General features: G+C 46.4%; 1 protein-coding gene across 14 annotated transcripts in view; it reads right to left on the minus strand.

Annotated features, from left to right (window-relative positions):
* EPB41 (erythrocyte membrane protein band 4.1) overlaps nucleotides 1–25140 on the minus strand; it is a 95891-nt gene that overhangs the window by 23231 nt on the left and 47520 nt on the right. For 3 of the 14 annotated variants that reach the window (XM_072885387.1, XM_072885375.1, XM_072885388.1), the window contains 17 exons: nucleotides 24901–25131; nucleotides 22366–22470; nucleotides 19228–19270; nucleotides 17124–17199; nucleotides 16396–16614; nucleotides 14096–14183; nucleotides 13360–13512; nucleotides 12365–12462; nucleotides 11844–12016; nucleotides 10612–10728; nucleotides 9139–9267; nucleotides 7946–8038; nucleotides 6181–6392; nucleotides 4334–4390; nucleotides 4170–4214; nucleotides 3287–3349; nucleotides 230–409 (listed from right to left, as the gene is read on the minus strand). In XM_072885387.1, the coding sequence (XP_072741488.1) occupies nucleotides 230–409; nucleotides 3287–3349; nucleotides 4170–4214; nucleotides 4334–4390; nucleotides 6181–6392; nucleotides 7946–8038; nucleotides 9139–9267; nucleotides 10612–10728; nucleotides 11844–12016; nucleotides 12365–12462; nucleotides 13360–13512; nucleotides 14096–14183; nucleotides 16396–16614; nucleotides 17124–17199; nucleotides 19228–19270; nucleotides 22366–22470; nucleotides 24901–24954 (1905 nt within the window). In that variant the 5' untranslated portion in view covers nucleotides 24955–25131. The remainder of the gene's footprint in view (nucleotides 1–229; nucleotides 410–3286; nucleotides 3350–4169; nucleotides 4215–4333; nucleotides 4391–6180; nucleotides 6393–7945; nucleotides 8039–9138; nucleotides 9268–10611; nucleotides 10729–11843; nucleotides 12017–12364; nucleotides 12463–13359; nucleotides 13513–14095; nucleotides 14184–16395; nucleotides 16615–17123; nucleotides 17200–19227; nucleotides 19271–22365; nucleotides 22471–24900; nucleotides 25132–25140) is intronic. The other 11 variants (XM_072885383.1, XM_072885389.1, XM_072885378.1 and 8 more) reach the window with 10 other exon arrangements.

The raw sequence follows: 25140 nt of genomic DNA on the forward strand, positions 1-25140 counted from the left end.
GTGAAGAATTCCTGCATTCCTCTCTACCAAAAAACCCCCACATTTTTATGATACTACAACTAAAGCATCAATTCTCTCAGAGACCATTATATACATTAAAAGTCAGTATTAACTATTAAAACTCAATATAACTAAAAACTAAGGGGAGCTGAGGCTGAATCCTAGGTTGCAAAGCTGTCTCTCGGACCAGTGCAGTGCACTGACACCCACGCGCCGCCGAGGTACTCACTCCATCCGCTCCCGTGGGAATCTGCCCGTTGACGTTGAGGGTTCGGAAAGGGGAGTGAGCGGACAAGCGTTTGTCCCATTCACTCGGCCGAGGCTCCGGGACAGACTCCATAAAGTTCTTCTTCAACTCACTGATGTTGGCGTGATGCTTCTTTATTTCTTCTTGGGTCTTATCTAGATCCTATCAGTAAAAGGACAGGATAAATGAAGAGACATGGAGGTGACACCTGCCATTGCCTAGGCTGCCGCATAGCAAAGCTGCACTCAGCAGAGTTGTTGCCGACTTCCATCGATTGTGCTCACACTGCAAACACACAAAGGGAACGTCCTCTCTCCTCTTTCCTCTTGTATTAATTGGGATAAACTGCAATCGGCACAGAGTAGGGTCTCCTCCAGGAGCGGGACGTGCCATCGGTTCATCTCAAGCGACCCCAAAAGAGATGCCAGCCTAGGTGTAATCTCACGGGTTTTCCCCATATGGGATTTTTTTAAGTTGCAAGACTATGTTTGTTTGGGTTACTTAATTTAATGCCTTTAAATTGGGTGGGTTTGCTTTCTTTTCCCTCTGCTAGCCTGAATATTCACGGGTATAAATGCAAGTAGTGTTTAAGAAAATGTTTTCCCAATTTTATTTATTCTCTTCATACCTATTCTCTCTCATCCTACCAGGAATTACCTTTGGTCCCAGAATACCCCCATTACCTTTCTTCCCCCCTCTCATCTCATCCCTCCAGGAGCTACCACTGGAGGTTTTAGACTTTTGAAATGAAGATGAGATGACAGCCCTCTAAAATCGACGGGAGAATTTACTTTATGCTGGATCAATCAGGAAAATCCTGCTAAAATTCTTCATCTGGAAAAAGCCAGATTTCTACTCTGCAATGCCAGTTTACAGCATAAATGCACAGCCTTCAAGGCAAGTCAGCTCTCTTCAACTTGTTTAAAAGCAAAACAGAGTTTGTTGAAATCAAAGCTTTTGCATAAAATAGGCTTAAGCCAAACAACAACTTTTCTGGACAGTGCCAAAAAGCAGCAAGCCTCACCGTCAGAAAGGGGGAAATTAAGGTCAGTAAAAGCATCACTGGGAAATTTCACTATTTTTGTGCTTTTAGTTGGTACTCAGCCCATGGATTTTAGAAGATGGGAGAGCAAATGCATCCCTAAAGGAGGATCCCCCCCAAATATCTGTGTCCCTGCAGCTTACCCAGCACACACCACCCTCCCTCCGCAGGGCTATAGCTCCAAATGCCTCATTAACAACATTTGCTCTTTTTGGCATGGTTCTGGGGGAAAAAAAATAGTTTTGGCATCCATCCTGGATGAAAGCACAAGGCAAGTGCCTGCTAGTTAGAAAAAAAAAAAGGCACAAATAAGTCTGCTGAGGACTCCAGGGTAAAGCCCTGCCCGGGTCCAGGAGTCCTACAGCTGCTCCTGGTTTAGAGAAGAGAGAAAGACCACCTTGGCTATCCACCACTGCGCAAGAGCTGGTCCCGGGAGGGTTTGCAGAGAAGCTACAGCCATGAGGAGCTACATGGAGCCACAACGGGTCTTAAAAGCATCTGGAGGAACAAGCTCGCTAAGCGTTAATGCTTTTCCTCCTGTTTTGCCCTTTTTGTAAGAACACGGAGCGCAGGTTATCGAGCACGGAGCAATAAAAGGCTTTCAATAAAATCAAGCGGCAGCTTCGGGGGTGTGAGGTCTGCTGGAAACACATCTGATCTGCCAAATGCATGGATTAAAAAAAAAAAAAAGGAATAAAGGGGGTGAGCTGCTGGGCTCAGCCCTTTTCTAGGGGAGGGCTGGACACCTGCAACAGAACTGGTGGGGAGGGCAGCGGAGAGGGAACGGGCTGGAGAAGGGGCTGGGTGCCAGAGCCAAGTATTGCACTAACAGGAAAAAGGGGTTTAGAAGCAATGAAAAAGCTCTGTTTGGGGTTGGGGAGATGGAGATGCTCAAGTTGGGCGAAAGAAAGCAACAGGCACAGTCTTCGCAGTGCTCCGGTGGCGGCTGAACCCTGCCCGTCGTGCTGCAGACCCCTCGCTCGTGGCCGAAAGCTTAAGTTGTAGCAGTCCAAAAAAAAAAAAAAAAATTTTAAAAAAAATCAAACCACCCAAAAGCTGCAAAACTTTTAAAACTGAGATTAGGAGAAGGCAGTTAGTACACTTCACTTGCAAGAGATACCAACAGGGAAACCCTATCAGCTGCTGGTGCTGCAATTTTGAGTAGAAACACATAACACAGAGTATCTGAAGCCACAAAACATCTTCCGTAACACAGTGTATTAAAAAAAATAAAATATATGATTGGCATGGTCTGTTCTGAGACCGTGCTTGGGCAAAACCAAGTGTAAAGGGCTCCCAAAGCCGAAGGCAATGGCTGTACGCAGAGGGATGAAACGGCTTCTTGCCCGCTCGCAAGCCATGGCCATCGAGCCCCGCATCAGCTCCAAGAGGACCTGGCACCGATGCAGGATGGGGCCCGGGGGAGCGTTAAAGATGCTGCAAGGCAAGCGAGCACTGCGAGGAGGATTGCAACGCTGCAACATCGCTGCAACACCGGCAGCAATGTCCGAAAGGAGGACTCGCTCCTCTCTGAAGCAACGCGGACATCGCGGTGGCCTGAACGCCATGGAGGTGACAATTTCACCTGCAGCTTATCCTGAATTTTGTATTTTCACAGACTGTCTTTTCCTCCAGGAAAATAACTTATTTCAAGCAAGGAGGAACTTGTAATTGAGCCCCCTGCCACGATTCATGCCAGTGTGAGCACCCAGTGGGTCCAAGAGCAGACCTGAGCACGCAGCTCTGCCAATCATATATTTTGGGTAAGTATGAGAGAATGAAAGTCAGAAGAGGCAGAAGGAAGAATGCCTGCACATTTTCATGTTTACTGTCACCATGCAAAAGCATATTTTTCTAAAAAAAAAGAAAAAAAAAAGGTCTTTCATGCAACAGCATGCAAAAACAAAGGCAGTGGCAGAAGAGGAAGAAAAAAGTTCAGCGCAGATGCAGAAGGTCTAGGCAAACGCAACTGAAAAAAGCTTCAAGTTCATACAAACCTCCAACATTAAATTGCTATGCCTGATATAAATGTTTTCACCATCTAGCCTCTTTGATCTTTTCTGTGAAAATGAAAGAAAAGGGGGAAACAAACAAAAAAAAAAGAAAAGCACAAAAAATTAAAATGTTGTTCTTGCGGGATTGACAAATTGGCAAATTAAAAAAGTTAACTCAAGGTTGGGAGCGCAGCGCTGTGCCAGTGTGGGGTGGGGACCCAGCCGCAGGGACCCGGCGTGGGGCCACCACCAGGAAATGGGGCTTCTTGCTCATGGAGAATGGGGAAATGCAATGAGTCCTTTAAAGAGACAGCTCCCAGGGGTTCATCGGCTTTCGCCTTGATTTGTATCGCTCACCACAAAGAGACAGTTTACCAGTTTTCTGTGGAAGCCTTGCACGAAGTTCATATTCCTGACAGCGATGCATGCCCGAGGCTGTACTGCCTGCTGTAACCTTTACAAGGTCTCAGTGTGCACAGTAACTATGTATTAACCACCTTTCCCAGCTTGGATATGTCCCCTATTACTTAACCAATACAAAAAAAGCATTATCCTTTTTTTTTTTTTTTTGCATTTCCTGCAATGCACACTATACAGTTTTCTTTGGTTTCTAACTGAATTTGTTACAGAGAAGATGAATTTTATAAATCAAACCAACTCTGTTCCTCTCGAACATTCAACATGCATAATTTTAGCCATCAGACTGCCTATGGGACAAAAAGCTATTAATCTTAAAATCAAATATCTGATAGTTGCAGTTTAAAAAAAAAAAAACAAAAACCCAACCCAAAGCACATGAAGAAATTGGAGCACTGTCTTTTTAAACAGGTTGCAGATGCATGAATGACATGGCAAATTTGTTTGGTGAAAGTGCAAAATGGCTAACCTTCCTCATTCTTATCAGTTCTTCCTCTTTTTCTGCAGGCTGCTGCTGTTGGGCAGTGATAAAAAAAAAAGAAAAACGTTGTTGGTTCATTTAACTACGTTGAACCTCACTGTATAACCTTAAAAAAAAAATGTGAGCAACCTAACTGAATTATTAGCACAAACCTGGGGCTGGTCACCATTCGTAGTGGGTACTGTGACCTCAGTGTGCGTTTTCCTCACCTACATTTAAGAAATAAATTGGTAAAAACATTTCTTGTTAGTAGACTTGTTTCAAGAGACCATTTAGTTTCAAAACACAGCTGCATAAAGTTGGTTTTGAAATGCTGGGTGAACATGCAAAAACCAACATGCAGTCCTCGGGAAAGAGTTAATGACACCGCAGCTCTCCGACAGTCTGTTAGTTAACAGCAGGTTTACGATAATTCCTTCAGCTTGAGAATTATTTGCATTTGAAACCAGTGCTCTCCAGTGCTTCTGCAGACGGGCTTCCCACTTGCATTAGCTTTGCCAGGCAATGTTTTCGAATTTCATTTACAGCTGGATCTCCCAGTGAAATCCGCACCAGAAGCAACACGCCCAAATTAACATAGACCTTCTCAAAAACAGAGCATTATTTGTTAAGCACAGGTATTAGGTTCACAGAGTCAGTAAGAAGAGACCTATCTACAAAATCATGCCTAACATCACAAATTAAGTTCTTTACTGTCCATAAGTAGAGAGCCAAGATTGTCCTAACACTTCAAGGAAAGTATTTTAGGGAAACTGGATTGCCAAATACTCTGAAGGCGAAAGCATCGCTGGGTGTTAAAAGAAGTGATGCAGCTACATGCGAGAAACAGGGTAAATTTGGCATGTTCAAATCCACAATTTCCTCCCACATCTACATTTAAAGAAAAACAAAAATCCAATGTTTAAGCATTTAGGAAAAAATCCTGTAATAAGTGGGATGGGATGAATAAAATTTACTTGTTCTCAGTTCAGTGCTAGGGAGGGTGAGCAGCCATGGGGGAACAGCACTACAGGAGCTCTGTGCCACGATGCACACTCCAAAGTGCCATCCTGAAGATCTCTTCAACATTTTCATTTAAAAATTACAGGTCACACAGCAATCGTCCTTTCTTCACCTCCATCTCCCAACCTTAATTAACAGTGATCTCCCCTGGAGTATGCCATATAAGACCCACTGCGTGATATGTTATAGCAAAAATGTGGCTCCGGTAATGCTGAGAACAGCTAAATATTCAGAGCAATGTGAAAATTGTATCTCGAGGCATACACCTCTGCTGCAACACTGGAAGGTTTCGGTCAATAAGATTTGCAGAATATTAAGGACACTGTAATATGAACAATAATTTTTCACATTATTTTCGCTTAGGAGAACAATACACACAGATCAACATCAGCAGAGGTCTCAGACATTTGTAAAAAGCTCAAATAATGTTTAAAAAAATTTATATAAACAATAAATCCCCCCAAGGTCTCAACAGTGCCATTCACAACTGAAGTTTTAGTCCTGTTTGCAGAAACATATTAACAAGCTCTCCCAGAGAAAGCCTATCAATGTAAAAAACATTTGCATTCAGACGCTGGGCTGCGGACCAGATCCATATCAGTGATTTCACTGGAATTGCTCCTGCTGTTGTACCAGGAATCAGCAGAGACAGCTTAGCAATGGGTGAGCTCTAAATTCAATTACCGTGAACTTCTGTGCAATTCTTGTCAGCTTTTTCATCCAGATATCAGTAAGTTGCATTTAGTTTGATGGCAACCACCAAAACCCAGTTGCCCTGGACCTCCTCCTTCCTTGCACCCGCAGGGGCAGGGCTGGGATCTCCCTGGGACCCAGAGCCCCGTACCTCCCTCCCACCCGATGCCTGGGCCAGGAATAAACCCCTCGCTGCCCGGGAGAGGAAGATGCACAGAGCTGCTGCTCTGGGGCGGCTTCCAGAGCCGATGCCCCAGCCCGGCATGAGCACAGCCTCTTCCAAAGAGACTCTGGTCTGACATACCTTTGATGCATCGGCTGGCTCCGGCTTGGCTTTCTCCGGTGGGATTTCTTCACGCCTCACATCGGGTTTCGCTGCTTCCTTTTCTACTTTAGAGGCAGCGACCACGTCCTTCGCGTTGGGCTTAGCTGGGACCGGTTCTGCAGCGTGGGTCTGAGCGATGGCCGGGGCAGAGGTGGGACGGGGACTCCTCTCGGGGGTAATCACGGCCACTGCTGAGGATGGGGGAGAGACAGACAGCGACAAGGTTCAGAGCAGGCAACGTCTCTGAAGCGCCAGGCAAAGTCTTTCCAAATTACAGTGCTGTCGTTTAAAAAGAAAGGAAGGAGGAAGGAAAAAAAGGGAAAAGAAATAAAAGTGTTGAGCAAAGCAGCTTGTGCATTTAGTACGGGAAAGTTGTGATTATTTTCCTTATGGTTTAAATAAAATAAAATAAAACCCCACAACAGATGGTTTACAAAAAGCAAGCTTGCACTCTGCAGAGAAGCCACACCAGAAAGGCAAATCTATTTTTGACACTGTGCCATCGATTTCTGGGTCCTTCACATACAACAAGCACAGAAGTCCATCCCAATGCAGCCATTAAAATAGAAACACTTAGAGCTGCGGTGAGTTCTTGCCTCACTGGCATGTCCTCAACCAGAAGCAGATGGTTTCTGGAAGGGCAACACAGGTTTTCCCTCATCTCCCCAATCTTTTCAGCAATTCAGGCAAAAAAAACCCCAATCAACAGGCATTGCTCTATAAAACTTTACAGCCACTTCCAGTGGGTTTCAGAGCAGGCTGAGGCTGCGTGTCCGAGACGGGTATCTCCTGCGGCAGCCCAAGGCACCACTGCCAGAAGATACCCAGCATCTCCAGATCAGTGACAGTGCAGGAATGAATAGCATGCTGCCAACAAATCATCCTTCCAGGGAAGGATGACAGTCTTAAATACAAGCACTAGGTACACACAAAATCAAGTGCCTACTCTTTCCTTCGATTCCTGATTTCCCAGACAGTTCCCGATCCCTGAAAAGCCTGACACCCCCCAAATATTCAAGCCAATACTGTGTGACAAAGCAAGCCCCCATTAATTCACTGTGTGTACCTATAGACACAGTAAGCTATTTAGTTCTCCTGGTGTTGGTTTTTATGGCTGTTCCACTAAAAATATACCTAGTCACCTGAAATAATTTCTTTGACGTGGTCTCATATTCCTAAAGTCAGTTTATGCAGTAAGGGTGACACTGTGTAACCCCCCCAGCCAACACTAGGTTACTAGTGTCCATCCAGCTAGTCAAAGACACTAGAAAATTTGATGTTAAAAAAGAAATAGTAATTTTAAGTAATTTCTCAGTAAGAATTCCTGTTCCACTGAAAAGATAACTGCATCTCATCTGTGTGTATAAAACGTGTACAGAATAAAGTGTCCATGTGGCCAAAAACATACAAGATGGAGGGGCAAAAAGAACCTGATTTTTCAGAGGCTGAAATTACACTTTTAAGACAAACTCCTAGACACCACGTCTTGCTGAAAATCCACACTAAGACCCCAAACCACCACCGTCATCTTCGTTATCTTCCCCCCGCTTCAGCACAGCAGTTCATTTCTGTGAGCCAGACATTGTGTTATCCTTTCGGAAGGACAACCAGTGCCGTGTCCCAGTGTCGTTTATGCCACAGAAGCGGTGACAGCCGCCGGGGAGGTTGTACAGAGGGACGGTGAGATGGCAGGGACAGTCGGGATTAGGAGGATGCCAGGCGTGCCAAGCCCTCATGGTGGTACCTGGCTCCTGCGGGACCGGCTCTAGCTCGCTCATCACCACCATCTTTTCTTCTTCAATTGGGCTTATCTCAACATTGCCAAGAGCACGTTTGGCTAAAAAAAAGTTATGCAGGTGTTAAAATGCCACCTCAAAGATCAAGTCGCAAAGGAAATACTGCCATCAGTAAATCCGCAGGGCCACCTCTCTTTAGGGACTCCTGCTTCTCTCACAGCGCTTCAGGGCATCAAGACGGGGGGGGAAATTCATAAAAGACCCTAGGCTTTTCCTTTGATATTCAGCAATGAGTTCTGTGCTGTCCAGAACTGCATTATTTTATTTTTGTATTTTCTTGATTTACCACCTTTAGCTATTTTGACACATGATGATTTAAACGCAGTAAAAAGCGCTGCTCCAAAATATGAGGTTTAAAATACCAATCACCATCACCCCAGCCAAGAAAACAGTCCCTACTGGGAACAAAAGTGTCAAGAGGAGAAAAAAGTGCAGGAGGTGAATGAAAAGAAGGGGCGGCTGCAGCAGGAGACCCCTGGATGTGCTCGGGTCTGACGCTGGCCGCTGTCTGCTCTGCTGCAGCCCACCCCATGGAATACCCTCGAGTCTAAGCGCAGGGGCTGGTTTAGTGTTTTTCAGAATATTCAAGAAAACGGGTGAAGTTCCCAGTTACCTCCCTCCACAGCTTCAATCTCCTCTTCCTGCAATGACTAACCAACTCTGCTTTTAATTATCATCAGGGTGTATCTGTCTGCAGCAGTGAAGCTGCTCTGAAAAAAAAAACCCAACTAGGGAAGAAGCTGGCTCCCTAGCGAAGAAAAACAGCAGAGTGTAGGTGACCTCCAGCAGTCCTGGAGCACACAACCTGATTTTCAGGCACTGCGCGTTCCCACAGCTCAGGAGAACGAACCTTACAGGAAGGGACAGTAACAGAGGAGCGTTAAAAGGCCACTGCACACTCACCTCAACACGCAGGCACACAGCCAAGCCACGGCACGGCACCTCCTCATCTCACCCCAATAAAGCCGCGCTCGCGTATTACAGCACGCTTGCAAAGCCAAGTGCGATTTTAATGGCAATGAACACCACCGCAAACGATGCAACACCTCTGTCCTACAGCACTGCATCACTGCAACCCAGCAGGTCACAGCACAGGCGGCCGTGGGAGCCGCACCGATGCCAAACGCCGCTGCAGCTGTACCTGACCGCGTCTGCAACGGCTCCGGTAACTTTGGCTTGGCAACGGGAACCTTAACCACCTCTACCTTCTCCTCCTCCTCTTCCTCCTCTGCAATGGGTTTCATTTCAAAAGTTTCAAGAGCGTGTTTGGCTAGAAAGAGGTTTGCATGCGTTAATAGAGCGGCTGGAGAACCACACGGACACAGGATGGTCGCCGCAGCAGAGGAAAGAGTGAGAGGAGATCCCTCTCCAAGGCAGTGGCTGAGAACAGCAAGGAGGTTTTTAAACCAGGCAGCTTAATAGTAATTTTTCACCACGCAACTGCGTACCAGTCTTTCTAGTGCTGCCAGGCCCAACTGTGTATTGGATGAGAGGGGAAAAAACAACACAAATAAGCTTTGCAGGCATCTTGCCCAGGCAGGGATACGCGGGGACACGCGAGCGGCTCTCGAGTGCAGTACCAGGACAGGCTCTGCCTGCAAAGTCTGGGGAGATGCAGGTGCTGGCTGGTAAAATCCAGGAAAAGCACACCCAGGCTCCTCTAGATAAACACCTAGATAAAAACTAGCAGCTTTAATTAAATGTACTTGAGTGATCAAATCTAAAAACTAAGAACATACAGCCATCTATCCTGGTGTCTTAAATGTTAATTCTCCACCTTCTGTTTTCACAGCATCAGGCTCTCCCTGCCAGGCGATGCTGACTAGCGAGAATTCAAGGCAAGACAGTGGTGGGGAGACAGTCTGCCACATTACTTTATGAAAGCTTGGTCTAGATTTCATACCAGACAAACAGTCATGTCAAAAGCGCATTGTAAAAAAAATCAGGGTGGAAGAAGGGAAGTGGAGCAGTACCCAATGTGCTTGCATACGAAATATCTCCAGCCCTAATGCACCACAGGCATTCGCTATTTAAGTGATGAAGACTGCAAATATGGGACACCACCTCTGCTGTGATATGCTCATTAGTATTCAAATATGCTGTGGTACCTACACACCTCTTAAGGGCGCTAATATTTATTAACAGTACTTATCTTAAGAGAAATATAAGCTCCATGTAGCAAAATGGGCGGCATTTCTCAAACCACCAAAAAAACCCAGAATAGGCTTAAAAAATGGCAAGCAGGTCCCAGGATGAAGAATTTCAGAAGCTTTACAAGAAGTTTCAAGATCAAACTTTAAAAGTTTTCTAATCCACATTTAGAAAAACACCCAAATTTAATCAGGAGACAGTTCTCAAGTGCCAGCACATCCTACACTTTTTCCCCACCTCCCCGCAAGAATTACAGTCTAACAAGGGTGCAAGGTGGAAATTTAAGGAGTCTCCCAGAGCCGGGGCTCTGCTGGGCTGTCTGTCCTCTGACTGTGAAACTCTTCTTGCAAAGAAACGAAAAAGAAAGCCGCCAGATTTGGTGAAACTTTGAGTTGTCAGGAACAAGCATGTAAAGGATAGGAAAGGCGCTGCAGAAGAGTTGTAGCCACCACCACAGCTATACCTGGCTTCTCTCGGATCTGATCCACGGGTTTTGGTTCGGGAACCTCAACCACCACCACCTCCTCCTGCTTCTCTTCCTCTACGGCTCTGAACTCAACTTTTTGAGTCGCACGTTTAGCTGAAGAAACGGGCCACATGTTAACGACTGCCCACACAGCAGATGGAAAAAGGCTGAAGACTTCAACGGGGACAGAAGCGTTACATTCACAGGCTGCTCTTTTCCAAGCTCTGACATTTGGGTGCGGGATTGCAGCAGGGATTGCTCTACTCATCTGGGGTCATAACAGTCTACAGGGCATGGCCAAGGGGCAACCAACAGCACTGGTCCCCTCGCCTCCGTGCATCGTGCCTGGGTAACTTTGCATGCCTGGCCAGCAGGCAAGCAGGCATTTTGCTTTGCTGTGGGACAGAGCTCAAACCAAGCAGCCCTTTCCCTCCCGGCTCTGAGGCATGAAGCCCGGGCTCGGGGTGTTGCTGAGCCCTGTAAACCCATGCCAGGAGCAGGGGCAGCCTGGCTGCTGCTGGCCACGGGGCACTAGGGCAGCCCTGCTCCCTCCTGGGTTGCAGCACGACCTCGGGGCTCAAAGCAACGCTGTTCTTGCTCCATCAGGTGCCCTTGGTGCAAAGGGATGCTCCCCTTTCCCTGGATCCTCTTGGTGCAAAGGGATGCTCCCCTCGGCCCTGGATCCTAATTTTACAAGCACCTCATGATCCAGATCAAGGGGAGCAAACTTAGGCACTCCCCCTTCCATGCTTCACCTCCTCTAGCCTGCTACTATCCGGCTCTTTTAAAAATGTCAGGGACAAGCCCACCTGATCAATATGCCACAAACTTCAACATTTAACAGACGCTGAAGAGGTTTCAAACAGTTGTGGCAAAAAATCTCCTTCTCAAGGAAAACTATGTAATTTAAAGAAGCTACATTAAACAAAACAAATCCTTGAATAGCTTAATTCCTGATTTGCTAAAAGAAAAATGTGTTGAGATTGAATGAGGAAATACCTTTACAACCAGAACTTTGCCGTAAGCCTTCAGCACCCACCTACATCCTTTTTGCCAGTCAGTTCTTGCTAGTACTACTATCGGTTTGCATTTTATATCCAGGTCTTGTATTAAAGTGAGAAGTTATGCTTTTTTTTTTTAAAAAGCAGGGAATATAGGTAGTATTTAACGAGTTTTTCAGCATCCTGCAGAATCCAGCCACAAAGAGGGAAGAGGGACGAGATGCTCACCTCCATCGAGGCTCCTGGAGGCTCGCTTACTTGCCGTCCGCTCGAACTGTGGAGCGGGTCGGTCGATCAAGGCACTCGCCTGCCTCGTCTGTGCCTGCGTCCGGCCGCTGTAGCGGAACTTGGAGCCCAGCGCCAGGAACCTGCTCTTCGGGATAGCCTCGGTGGAAGTCAGCCTGAAAACCACACGCATGATTTAAAAATCATACCTCCAGATCTAGGAAGCGGCAGGTAAAGAGAAATTAAAATACAAATTAAAGAAGCCTCTGCAGACACTTGATTAACAAAGCAACATACACTAACAACAAGCCCCACATCTACATAAGCTAGAAGACCTCTGGCTTATGTATCTTACGAAGCAGAAGTTGCCTACAAATTTCTTGCAATATAAACACTTAATGTCCCTGCAACCACTTCACTCCAATTTTTGTGAAACACCAAGGAACACTGAAGGAGTGCTCATTGTCAGCAGCTGATCTGAAGCATTAGTTATTCAAGGCGAGCTTACCGTTTAGAAAACCCACCTGAAAAACGTGTGATGTTCAACACATACTTTCCACAGCTTCTTCGCTGCCCGGTAACTTGGTAGCTTGAACCCAATTGTACTTTCATACTGTTCTTGCTGCGGAAAATACAAGTTATTTAGGTATAGCAAGAAATAAATGTGGCAAGAGTCCAGTTCCCAGCCCATTGACCTGTTCTGCTGCGGCACAAACTGCTGGTCTAGCCCAAGAGCAGCTGAACTCACTCCATGATGCGCAGGAGGAGCTCGGGTCTGAGAAAAGACAGGGCTTGCCCACAGGGCATCTCTCAGGATGCACGGGGATTTGCGGAGGAGCGTGCCGTGGGTTTGGCAGCCATTCAGACTGATTCACCGCCCCATCACGCTGCCCAGCTGCAGGACGGGGTCGAACGCTGACCTCCTGCAAGGCTGGGTCATGGCAGCCGAAGCAGGAGGAAGGAAGAGAGGAGTGAAGAGGCAGACCCCCATGACAGCCTCTCTCCCCACCGTGTTTCCAGCAGCCAGGCTGCCCCGGGCACCTCCCTGCTCACGAGAGGCAGTGTCAGGGCAGCCAAGCCCTGCCTGCAGCAATCTGAGTGAAAAGGTACGCTTCTGTATTTTTATTTATTTTTTAAGTGAGACAAAGAGCCTTTGTCTTCCCCTGTTTCCAAAAAAGGAGTTAGTCCTCTCCCAGTCTCAACTGTGAACTTCCCACCGCTTTCCTCTGGATGCTGGGAATACCACGCAGGGCCAGGAGGTGGTGCTGGATGACACGTTGTTGAAACCGTCACCCGCTGTTTGACGGCTTCAGCAAGTCAGCGGGCTCTACCTGAAGAGCCGAACTTAATAAGAGCCGAACTTAATACCAAGCCAAGATCAGAAACCCAAGAGAGTGTAAAACGCTCATGCCGAGAAAAGCTTCCTCCCTCCTCCCACTTTGTTTTAGTGAAGCATACACGTTGGTGATAAGCAGAAGGCAATTAAAGAAGACACGAGCACAACAAAGTCAGAACGTACCTCCCCTGGCCGAATCTTAATAAAGAAGCTGCTGCGTTTGTAGGAAATCTTCAGGACTTTGGGCCAAGGGAAGCGGTTGATTCTCAGTTTATCTTTGTAAACAAGAAGGCCACTGGAACAGACTCCTAGAGTGATATCCACTCCTTCCAAGTCCTGGGAAAGCAGATGAGGATTTAAGCAGTGTCAGAGTTACAAATTTCAGGTCAATGTCTGTCCTCCAAACTACCCCTCTGGCCTTCCCCCGAGGCTCTCCTGCATTCACCTCCCCACCACCCAGACCTCAGCTTCCAGCTCCCTGCGCAGCCAGGGCCAGGCTTGCTTTTCCTTCACGTTTCTCCTTACAACCTCCTCCCTTCTGCAGATCTCTCCTGCCCTGCTCTTTGCTCAAAGGGCTGGTCTAGAATCCATCCTGCATTTCTCTGAGCAGAGCAGCTCACCTTGCAGGGTCAGAGCCTTATTCTAAGTTCCTCAGAGCAAGGACCTGTCTACATCAGTAGCTTTGTAAAGCTTCCTGTAATATATAAATAATAAGCGATTGGGAAGAATCACTTCTCTTACAACACTTGCAACAGTGCTTGAGGCATTTCTGTTGTGCGTCTGTCTGTCTGTGCCAGTAGCCAGCTTATTTCCTCTATCTTTCAAAAGGAGCCTCCTGAAATAGGTAAACTTGCTCCTGCAAGGGAAGGATAATCAAATTACAAAATCCACAGGCAGGTGCACACACACTGATTCTCACCTTGGCTTGGTGAAGGTCGACTCCATACATAGACAGCTTTTTTGCATTCTCAAGAAATTCCAGGTCTGCTTGGGCTGGAGTCATGGATCTGAGGAAAGAGAGAAAGGGCTTGGTATTCCCATAACTGTTGCTTTTTAGGAGGGGACAGATCAGACTTCACAAAACCAGTTACTAGTTAGATTTTCTTTTGCTTTCAGCGCAAATTTGTGCCCAGATGAAGAATTATTAAATTGCTCTGAATACACAAATTTGTGCTTTGACACATCCTCATGAAACAGATGCACCTTATTTCTGTGGAGCAGTACGGACCCCAGACAAGAAAGCAAGTTATCCAGCAAGGAAGTGCGGTACGGGGTCCAAACCTTGATTCAGTGGAAGAAACGCCAATTCAGCTGAAGGCAGAGGGTGACAGGTACTGTCCTCCCGGACCTCCCGCCTCCGGACCCCCCCAAACCCAGCTATTGTTCTCCAAACCAAACGCGAGGCCAGCTGAGACCGCTCGGCAGCAATTCCAACCGGGGCAGACGAGATGAATGAGACGTTTTCTGGGAACAGATGGTACCCTGTCTGCAGGAGGGGCAACACAACTTCGCTTAACAGAAACATCCTGATAATGGAGGCTATTATCAACGTTATTGAAGTGCCCTTGTTAATAAGTTTCTGGTGTACGAGGTACATCCAGCAGCTCTGCTGGGAGAGTGTTTGGCTGTACGCATTTCGTTTTGTTCCCTGCTTTGAAGTCTCTCTCACCGAGCGCTCGCATACTTCTCGTGTGCGATGTAAATAGAGGTTTTAGTGGTGGGAGACAGGGCAGACAAAGACGACTGTAAGGACAGTCCTCTAGGAAAGACCCAGGAGCAGTCGCCATCTCCGACACGTGCCTTGCGCTTTGCAAATAAAGTAGCCAGAGAGGGAGCACGGTTTGGCAGAGTTTTCCCACTGGAAACCCTCTGACAGTTTAATGTTCACAGAACATGGACCAGAAATTAAATGGGTGCATATTGCTTCCTCCCTGCTGCACGCACAAGCAGATTAAATATAACTACGTCCTATACCTTGAAGTATCCTTCTAATGAAGCCATGAATAATTCAGCAATGTGATCTGCCACTTCTAGCACTGCGAGCGGCCTTTGACTTCAAGTCATGAAGCTTGTCAGTAGCCCCGTACTTATTTTCCCTCATTTCCTCTCCTCTCAGTGCAAATGGAGGGGAATCAATTTAAAGTATTGATCTGAGGGGTTGAGCGAGGTGTTAATTGTAGCTTTGGTCACAGCCGGGGGCACACGGCCACCCTTCCCTACTGCACTCACGTTATTAGTTCCCATCTGCCTGCGAGAAGGTCTCGTCTTCGCTCTGTTCTCATCATTAGTGCATCAGCCAGCAGCTTTCCACAGGTCAAGGGGCTGCTGGATGGAGGCCTCGGTATCGCAGAGCGGTTTTATGGGCTTTATTCCCCCCCCCTTAAAACCCAAATGTGTCTCTGGGAGGGTGCAGAAGCTGCCGGCTGGCCGCTCTCGCACAGCTCCGCACAGCTTCTGCAATCCACGTGCTCGAGAGCATCTATGAAAATAAGCTCCAAAGATGAGGAAGAGGCTCGGTTGCTGTAACCCTTCAATCTGGTACCAGAGGGACTTCCCAGGAGTCCTTCAACCCTACCTGAACCAGACACATCTGCCCAGGTCATGGCCGCGCTGGGAAACACGAGGCGGACAGCCTAACTGCAGGTTTACACCGCCTGCATGATCTGGAATACTTCCACGTTACAAAGTGTTACTCACTAAACGCGGCAGCGGAAAACCCCGAACACGCTCCAGGCTACAGCGTATACACAGAGACCGGATCTGCTCCAACCAGATTGCAATCCAAAAATTACATCAATCCCTCCCAAAGCAAATATTAAAAAAAAAAGACAAAGAGCAAGGTTAAAACAAGCAAACTTTGTATTGCATTTTCACATGAAATAAAACCCACTTTCATGGCTATGCTGTTGAAAAAGAGCACTTGTTAATAAACAATTGCCAGACTTTGCATCTGCTTTCTAGAAACATAGTTTCTTCTTCACACAGGAAAAAAGAATTCCAGCTTCTAGACAGATTTTGTTATAACTTTAAAATATTAGATCTCTTTAAAATAGTTGATTTTCCCAGTAGCTGAAAATTCACATCTAAATGTTAAAGCTTCTGTTGCCAACATAAAAATTGGTGCAGCAGGAAGCCAGAAGCATACAACAGAGGCGGGGATGAGACCAGAAAGCCCCATTATTTCCCTTATTTCAGGCTGCTCCAGCCACTGCACCTTACCTGTATGTTTTATGAAGCTCCGCAACCTTCTCTTCCAGCTCTTTTGTCTGGTTCGGGGCCAATTTAAATTCACTGATGTAATCTGGGCCGTGTAAATCAGGATCATAGTCTCCCAACTCGGACTGGACCGTGTACGAACCCAGCAGAGCCAAAGTCGCAAAGGAGCAGGGCAGCCGCCCCGTAATGATGTCTTGTCTAAGCTGAAGACACAAGTAATACCTGCGGGGGAGCAAAATGCTATTTACAGAGAACACAGAGAAACTTTAGAAACTGGAGGAGCAAACAGAGTCTCTTTTTTTATGCCACTGATGAATGCAGCATGATGCTTGTTTCTAATTTCTACCTGTATTTTTACTTATGGAGTAACAGTCCCACAGTAAACAGTGTGGAGGACAGGAGGACTTAAGGTCACCTCCACTCTGCAAAGGGAGTAGAGGACACTTATGATCAGAAAAATCTTGGTTTTAAATAAAAATGTACTTTTCTATACAAACAGACACATGCCAGGATTATAAATGACGCTGCTTTACACATGCGGACTTCGGTGAAGAGAGGGAGCATCTCACACCTCCACTAAAAACAAACAAAAAAACCCTCCAAACCGTTCAGACATCTGCTCTCCTTGCTGAAGGATGGAATAACGCCCAAATATTAAAAATTTCCATTCAATATTCACTGCTTTGCTGAGCGAGCTCCCTGGCTGGTAACAAGATTCCCAGGTAATTCACCTGGTTATGTCCTCTGTCAGCTGCGCGGGATCCGGTGGATAAAACTTGACGTTGAAGGTAAAATCCCAGGGGCCTCCTGCAATTACAAAGAAGAGGTTGAGAAAAATAAACACACCACAACAGCTTCATGATAGTCAGTCGTTACAAAAAAGCTGAGGATATCCAAGTCTGATCTTCAAAATAAGGCCAGCGGATCATAATGCTGATTTTAATACTGCTCGCTTGCACGGCTAGCTGCTGCTTAGCAGATGGTATAAGGTACAATTTCATTTACAAGACCTAAGATACAAGCAGGAGAAAACAAAGCAGGGCAGGAAAATACACGTGAATAAACCACAACGTGTGGAAAAAATTGAATTCATTGCTAAGAGGCTAAATTACTCACATATTTTTTCACTGACTGAAAAAAAAAAAAGATTCATGGAGAGAGGTCAGGCGTGTGCTACAAGTTAATGAATTAGTATTGTTTTATCACTCGACCCAATCTTCCAATTTCTCGTAAGGAGCAGATGTGCTAATTCACTCAGCAGCCTAATGCACCGCGGTCGGGTGGTCGGACCACAGTTTAAACTCAGCACAATATGAGCATCAGTCTCTGGAAGAAACAGCAAGCACCAAGACGGGAAGAGCTTTCCAAGTCCAGACCTAAATGCTTTAATACACCTTGTTGCAAACCTTGTACAGCACCGTTACCGGCATTAGCTGGAGTGAGAATCCACATCATCACCCCTAGAATTGGCTTGATACGTGGTATGGACAGTCTAGGTGACACAGCTGAAGGGGTTACTCGCTCTTTTTCTTGAAAATAATCACATTTACCCACAGAAAATAGTCCTGACGACCCATTAAGCACTCAAAGTAATTTTCATAGTTACAACTCCCCCCTGCTGTGCCTTTTAACACCAGTTCAAAATAATATTTATTTCAGAAAGAGAAGATACCCCTGCGCTTAACTTGCTCAGAGATTTATCGCAATCTCAAACAGGGAGGAGGGGGGACATAGCATTCATGGATTTACTTCTTATGCAACGCCATAACTGGGATTAAACACAAGGCATGTTGTTTTCATTATACCCAGTTCAAAACAAGTTATTCCAAGAAGACATTTTAGGTAGCAGAGGTTTCCTACGTATTGCAAGGAGGATGCAGAGACTGACTCCCTATGTACAACAACATATATTGGTGTACACATATTCATATGTACACTCAACATATATTCAAGTAAACTCAAATAATTTGCCATTTAACCCATCTCAGGGGACCAGATTCCATAGCAGGTTGCTCATTACACTTACGAGCTGAATTTTACCTGCACGGCAGGAGCAGCTCCTGCCCTTCGCACACATCCTGCTATCGATTCAAAGAGAGCTGATAAGAGCGGGAGCTGTTCCTACTCCACAGCCCTGCGGCATTTCCCCCCAGTCCGAACTTAATGACACACTTTGTTCTGCGCCCCCCACCACAAGCCTACGTAAAAGAGTATTTTGCTTTCGAAAAAACAGTATTTTGCTTTCGAAGCAGTCAGACTTGCTCCTGAGAGAAAACAAAAGCCTCTCAAATTTATTTGACACTGCCCTCATCTTGAACTAATTCAGCGCTAGCAGACCTTAAAATACAGTTTTGGAGAGCATCTGGCATTTGCCCTGATACTACTTGAGCCATTTATCATCCCGGTACCCCTATTCGGACCCCGAAACAGCCTCAGAGTCCATAAAACCTTGCTACAGCATGCACTTTTGCTCAGGCTCTCCCAATCTCCTTTCAGATTTACATGGTTCCCACTGACACCTATTTTCCCATCCTCCAACAGGGAGCAGATCTCCCACTTCAGCGTCGCATGGTAGTAAGGATAGCGTGGGTTTGCATAAGGCAAACACACCCCAAGTTATGTTTTCCCAAGGAAATGACATTTTTTCCTAAATCTAGATTATCACTAAGTACTTAAGAAGAAGACACGGGATGCACAGGCTGCTTGAACTTGTGCTGATCCTCACTCGAGCTCTCACCCATCCTTGGGCCCCTCAGATCGCCCGCCAAAGCCACGCTTATTTAGGGATGCAGGGAGAAACCACACACCCCCACATGACAAATTTGATCTACTTACCGTGAACCTGTTTTTTTATTTCTTTGGCAGGATCCAGCCACGTCTGTAAGAGGATAAAAACATTCACAGTTTAACAGACGTTCCAGAAACACCACAGAAAACTGCAATTTGCTAAAAATACGGCAAAAAGACAATATTTGACGTGAACGCAGCCATGGAAACTGGGGAAACGGGGCATTTTTCACAACTTTTACTCCAGTCCATGGTATCGGTGGGTGCCTTTCCAGGTGGGTGCCAACCCTTCACCTACCAGGTACTTGTAGGGGAGGCATGAGGAACAGGAGGAAAAAAAAAAAAAAAAAAGGCAGCATATTAGGGCTGCAAGTGCATAGCAGCAGGTACGGTCGCAGGCACATCCAGCTACAAGGGGCAACTGTGCAACACGTTTTTTTTTCCTCCAGCACCTTTAAAAATAGGCAAATAGGATATTTGCATTCATTTTAGGCACCCTGCCTCTATACTTACCCTATTCAAAGATAGCCAAGACTTTCTATTATTAGCTATGGTTTTTAATGACCTAATCACTGAAATACGAGTGAAAACATCCAATCACTGGGGAAGACTGGAATATTTTACAGGAGCGTGACATAAACTTCGTTTCTTTTAAGTATGACTCAAGTTTCTAGTAATTATCTCCGCTACAAATTTAGAAATATATCCTTTCCCCCCTCTGTAATTTGGGGGTTTGTGGGATGGTGGTGCAACTTAAGCCTCAAAAAACAACTCCTGCTTTTGCCAGCACGGTCTGAGCAACTCCCAGCACATCAAGACGGAGCCTTTCCCTTTGCAGAGGTCAGGGTCTGCCCCGCTGAAGGCGTTGACACGGTGCTAACAGCCCTCCTGGAGAGGCTACATTAAACCACCTTCTTCATTTTCACCAGCCCTGAGCAGGATTTGGATGTCCAGGTCTCCCGAGGTGAAGGAATTAACTCATTGAATCCCCCAGGCTAATCTGTCTTGACCAGAAGGACACGTAACTTCATGGCAGGGAGACAGCAATACTTACATTTAATCTTATCTTTTTATATGCTTGCCCCTCTAACCTATAAACTGGGGATACAAAATCCATTGGAAAGGGAGGCATGCCACTTGCTGTCTTTTTAGGGCCACCGTTTTAAGCAGAGCACCTCTACGCCCACGCTGGTGCCACGACTGCTCGTTACTGCAGCGATAGCGGCTGCGTTTCGGGCAGCTGAGCCCGGGGTGCAGTCACGCGTCCCCGGCACGCACCCTGCCTGATCCAGCAGACAATGACGGGTACAGCAACTAACGGCACTTTTATCCGGACTGTGTCCTGAATCAGTGGGAAACAATCCTCCCTTTCAGAGCAGCATCAAGCTCCTTCGCTGCTGACCAGCTGCTCTATCCACTGTCACCATCTCCTATTCCCGCTGTCACCCTCTCCTATTCCCGTGTGCGAAAATGCCCGTCCCCAGAAACATTTATTCCCTAAATACCAAGGTGGAAAATCCCACATACAACCCTTCCCTGTCCCGGAATACACACGCGCATCTCCGCCGGCTCCGCACAGCTGCGGGTGAAGCTCATCTGTTGGTTTCCTATTAAGACCATTTCTACCTGTGAATCAGTAACTCAGTGTCGGGTCTTGTTTGAAGTTACAGCAAGAGAGAGATGGAGCTTCAGATTTCGAAGTTCAGTGAAACATAACCAGAAAGATTCCCAAAGAAACCCAAAAATGGTGCTTTCCCCCATCAGAGCAAACCAGACTTCCACCGAGCAGCTCGCTCTGCACTGGAGCTAAACTCATGCACAGCAGCTTCACCTTCCTCAGCTCCCAGCTCTGGGACACGAATCTGGCAAAACTGCCTGTTTTCAGTCCCTATGGCTAAAAAGCTGCACAGCCCCTTAGCCCTTGTGGGCTGGGGGGGAAGGAGGTCTGTGCTTTTGCTTGTGGAAGAATCGACACCGGCAAGCCCAGACGCGAGAAGAGCAAGTCCTGGGGGTCTGGGAGATGCAGCAGTGAGCTACCCACAGCACAAGTGAGAGAAGTTGAGCTGCTCCAGTTAAATTCTTTTTGCTCTTAATTGGATCTAAAAAGTACACTATCCCTCCCTCTGCAAGCACAACAAACTCCTAGAGTAAAAAATCCAGGCTATATACACGGAAGCAAATTTCACATACAAGAAAACAGCAAGACACCAGAGACAGTAAAACAAACCCAAGACAGAGCTCTGCCTGCCTTAAATAGCGATGGGGTGTTATTTTGCCTGTATATTAAAAATTCACGCTTGCAATTATTAAGTATTTAATGACAAATGTCTGTCAGCCATAGTAACCTGGCCCATAAGTGACTGCTGTAGGTGAAGCACGGGAATAGTCAGAACGTGGACCAACATAACTGGTCTAAAGGACATAAAAGTGGGCCCTTGATTTCCATTTAGGACACTTTTGGCTAGCTTCATGAAACAGAGCTTGGGTAATTGCCTGAGTTAAAGCGTAACCAAGGGTTTAAAAGATAAGACACTGCTTGAGTCTAACCAAACAAAGACCTTAAACTGAAACCCTATGAGTAAGAGTTTCGGTATGAAGAGTCACGCGCATTTTTTCGCAGGGCAAAGCTTCAACTCAAAACTGCTCTGGATGGCTCCGACCAAACCTTACAAAAAATGACAGCAGTGCCAGGGCAAGCCAGCCTTTCCTCCTGCTGACTGCTCAGCCTCACGCCTTTGGTGAGCACAGGCTCCAGGACTGTGACGTTCCCCTGCAGTGTGTCGACATTCAGGCTCATCTTCTATAGCCTAAGAGTAGTTAACCTATTCTTAAAATCACAATAAAAAAACTTGCTGCTTTTCTACAGTGAGAAAAGCCTTACCTTTCCCTAACTTCTTGAGCTATAGCTTTACAAATTAATGGGACCATTTTGCAGTAAACTAATATAATTAATTTTCTCCAGGTGAAGATACAAGTTCACGTAGCTTTTTTACTAAAATCCACACTCCTGTAGTCATTTATTCACAATTTCTACCTCTGTGATGACCCTCTTAGTCCTTTTTTGGGGAGGACACCAAAAGGAGTTTTAAGAAGAGCTTATGCACCACCTGCTCCCCAGGGGAGAGGGTCCTTCGAAAGAGCTGAACCCAGCCGGGTGCAGAACACCACGCACCAGCAGCTGCTTACCCTGGAGGTCGGCGTGTCCCATATGGCCAAACCAAAGTAGTCTTCTTCCAGGAGATTGAGGTGGTCGCAGACTTTTTTAAGTACATCCTGCCCCTTGGCGTGTTTCTGCAAATAAACAAAAGAAATCCTGTAGGATGGGCTGGTTTTTGCCTGCACTCATTCACGGGAGAGGGAAGAAAGGGAATGGAATCAAACCACGCTGTACGCTATCAAGAAGGGAAAAAAAGTCCTGAGTAGCTCAAAATCAGATCTCCTGGCTGTTTCTGAGCAAGCACTCCTTATAGCAAAGAGCCTTAGGCATAAAGTTCAAACCGGAGAGGCAATGGGAACTGCAGTGGGTCTCTCTGCTACCACCACCTCCATGCCTGAAGCCCTCCGAAAGTTGAGCTTCTCAACACAGCTCAATAAACACCAAGGATTTGTATGGATTTTCCCTCCCAAAGTACATCCACTGCACTGATATCGCCCAGCTCCAGGCTGTCAGACAATCAGGCACTGATCAAAAGATGATCAACGCGGGGTATGAAACCACTGCTATAGTCCCCCGTTTTGGGGGCAACCTCAGCCACAAAAGAAAGAGCGTCTGAGAACCAAAGACCATCGTTTCCGTGGCCTTTTCATCGACCCGATCTGCTGATGAAACCCAGCTTCTCCAGTTTTGCCTTATGCACCAAAAGCTGCTTACCACACAACTTCTTGCATCCAGAAACATGTTTTGAGCATTCCTATCTCCTCTTTTTTTTTTTCCAAATCCTGCAGAAGTGAACTAGCCCTAGGAACAGATACCCTCTTAGTCCAAAAGCATGAAGGAAAACATCCCTGAGGCACAAAACTGTGCTAAGCAGAAGCAGCTACTTCTATTGGAGACTTCGCTAAAAAGAAAGTGCAGTTCCAGTGATGCAAAATAAGCTTTACTAATGCATCGCTTGTGCCCGCATCTCTCCTTTTAGTCATATTTGCACAGCAACTGATCCAAGACCATAGCCTTGTTTTCTTCCAGTCCTTCAGCTGTAAGGTCCTTAGTGCATACGTTGTGACTCTATAGGTAACATAGTGCATGTGTTAGCCTGGATATTTCTCAAGGAATTGGCACTTAAAGTCATATAAATGGAATTGAAAACCTTCCATGGCTGTCAATTGGAAAGGATGCCTGAAAGCACTTATTCTTCTTGGATAAAGGCATTTGTGCCGGTCTTTGCCTACACCTTTGCAATTCCTTCCCAATTAAGTCTTAATAAATTCTCAAAATGCTAGAGCAGGATTATACTGGCGTTAAAGCCAAGGGTACTTGTCAAGTCAAGAGGGTCTCACCGACAGGGCAGCCCCTCCTAATCCTCTCCACAGTGCCCATCACCGCTCTCTGGACCTACAGAAAGAGACTTCTAAGATCCTGCTCACGTCAGGACCAACCACACCACCACCAGCTCTCCCACCAACAGTGTCCGTGCAGCCCGCTGGCATTTGAAGGCATTGCTGCAGCAAACTCATGCACAAAGCCACAGCAAGCCGACACTGCCGGAGATGCTGCCACCAACATTTCGGGGAACAGTTTCTTTTCGGGGGCTGCACATAAAATCCCTGGCAAAGGCTGGCTGCAGGTGGGGAAGGCGATCGGGGCGGTGATGCTCCGAGCTGATCCCAGGCAGTAACAGCAGCGAGGCCGTTACACAAACGGCCGGCGCTGACCTACTTGCCCAGGATCACCCAAGGTAACTGCTTTCACAAGGAGCCCTGTGCCCAGATACCCTCTCCTGGCCCATTTAGCCAGCGGGACTGGGGAAAAACAAGCTGATGGAAGTATGCTCGAATGGTAAGTACCGGATTATTAATATTCTGGACAAGTGCTTCAATACTGAAATGGGGATTTCTGTGAGCTTTTTATTGCCCTGACAGCAAGACGGCCCTGTGAGAGAATGCACAAAATAAAGCAGAAGAAAAGCTCTCAGATGAAGGGGTTTGCAGTGCTGTAAGTCAACATAATAATTTTAAATTGTTTACTGCAAATATATTCAACTGCAGGCTAAACACAGCATGTTTTTCTTTACATCCAAGCTCCAGGAGTTATGTTCGCCAGTAACCTGATAGGCAAATGTACCTCGGGTGAACAGAAAAGTACAAATCAACTTGACAACCCATTTTATTCAAAGGAAAGGGGCAGAAGATATTTAGACAATCCCAACCTAACACAAAAACCTAAACTCTAGTCTGGGATACAAATGAGAGAGAAGATGAACAGCAAGTAAGATAACTTTCTTCTTTTTTTAAGCCTCCCCCCACCTTTACAAAGCAAGGCACCCTGGAAAGTGTAGAACAATTGAAAAGAAAAAAAAAGATTCCTAGGCACCCAGAGATTTTTACAACACACTAAATAAGTTGTTATAGCTTACAGCAAGATTGTTCTGCAGTAAAGCCTGTCATGTAATTCACCGACAGCAAATTAGGCCCCTATTAAATAGTGTTTGTGGTGATTTTTCAAGGGGAGGAGAAGGGAAAGGGAAAAGAGGAGAAGCATAAACCAACCCCAAAAGTACTTACATCCACGGTACACTCAAAAATGGTGTCATCCAGCAAGACAACTTTGCAGTACATGTTTCTGTGTCTCTTTACTGTTTTCTGGGCAGCTTTCAAATCCTTGTCTGCTTTGGTCTCCGGAGTCTCTTGTTTCGGCTCTGGCTTGGCACACTCTTCCTTCGCTTCCCCTCCTTCCTCGCCCCCGAGGTCTCTGCTGTCCGGCTCCTGGTCGTCCCTCCTCTCCTCCTGCGCAGGCTGAAACCC

The sequence above is a fragment of the Ciconia boyciana genome, chromosome 21 (genome assembly GCF_034638445.1).
Source record: "Ciconia boyciana chromosome 21, ASM3463844v1, whole genome shotgun sequence".
Classification (NCBI taxonomy): Eukaryota; Metazoa; Chordata; class Aves; order Ciconiiformes; family Ciconiidae; genus Ciconia; species Ciconia boyciana.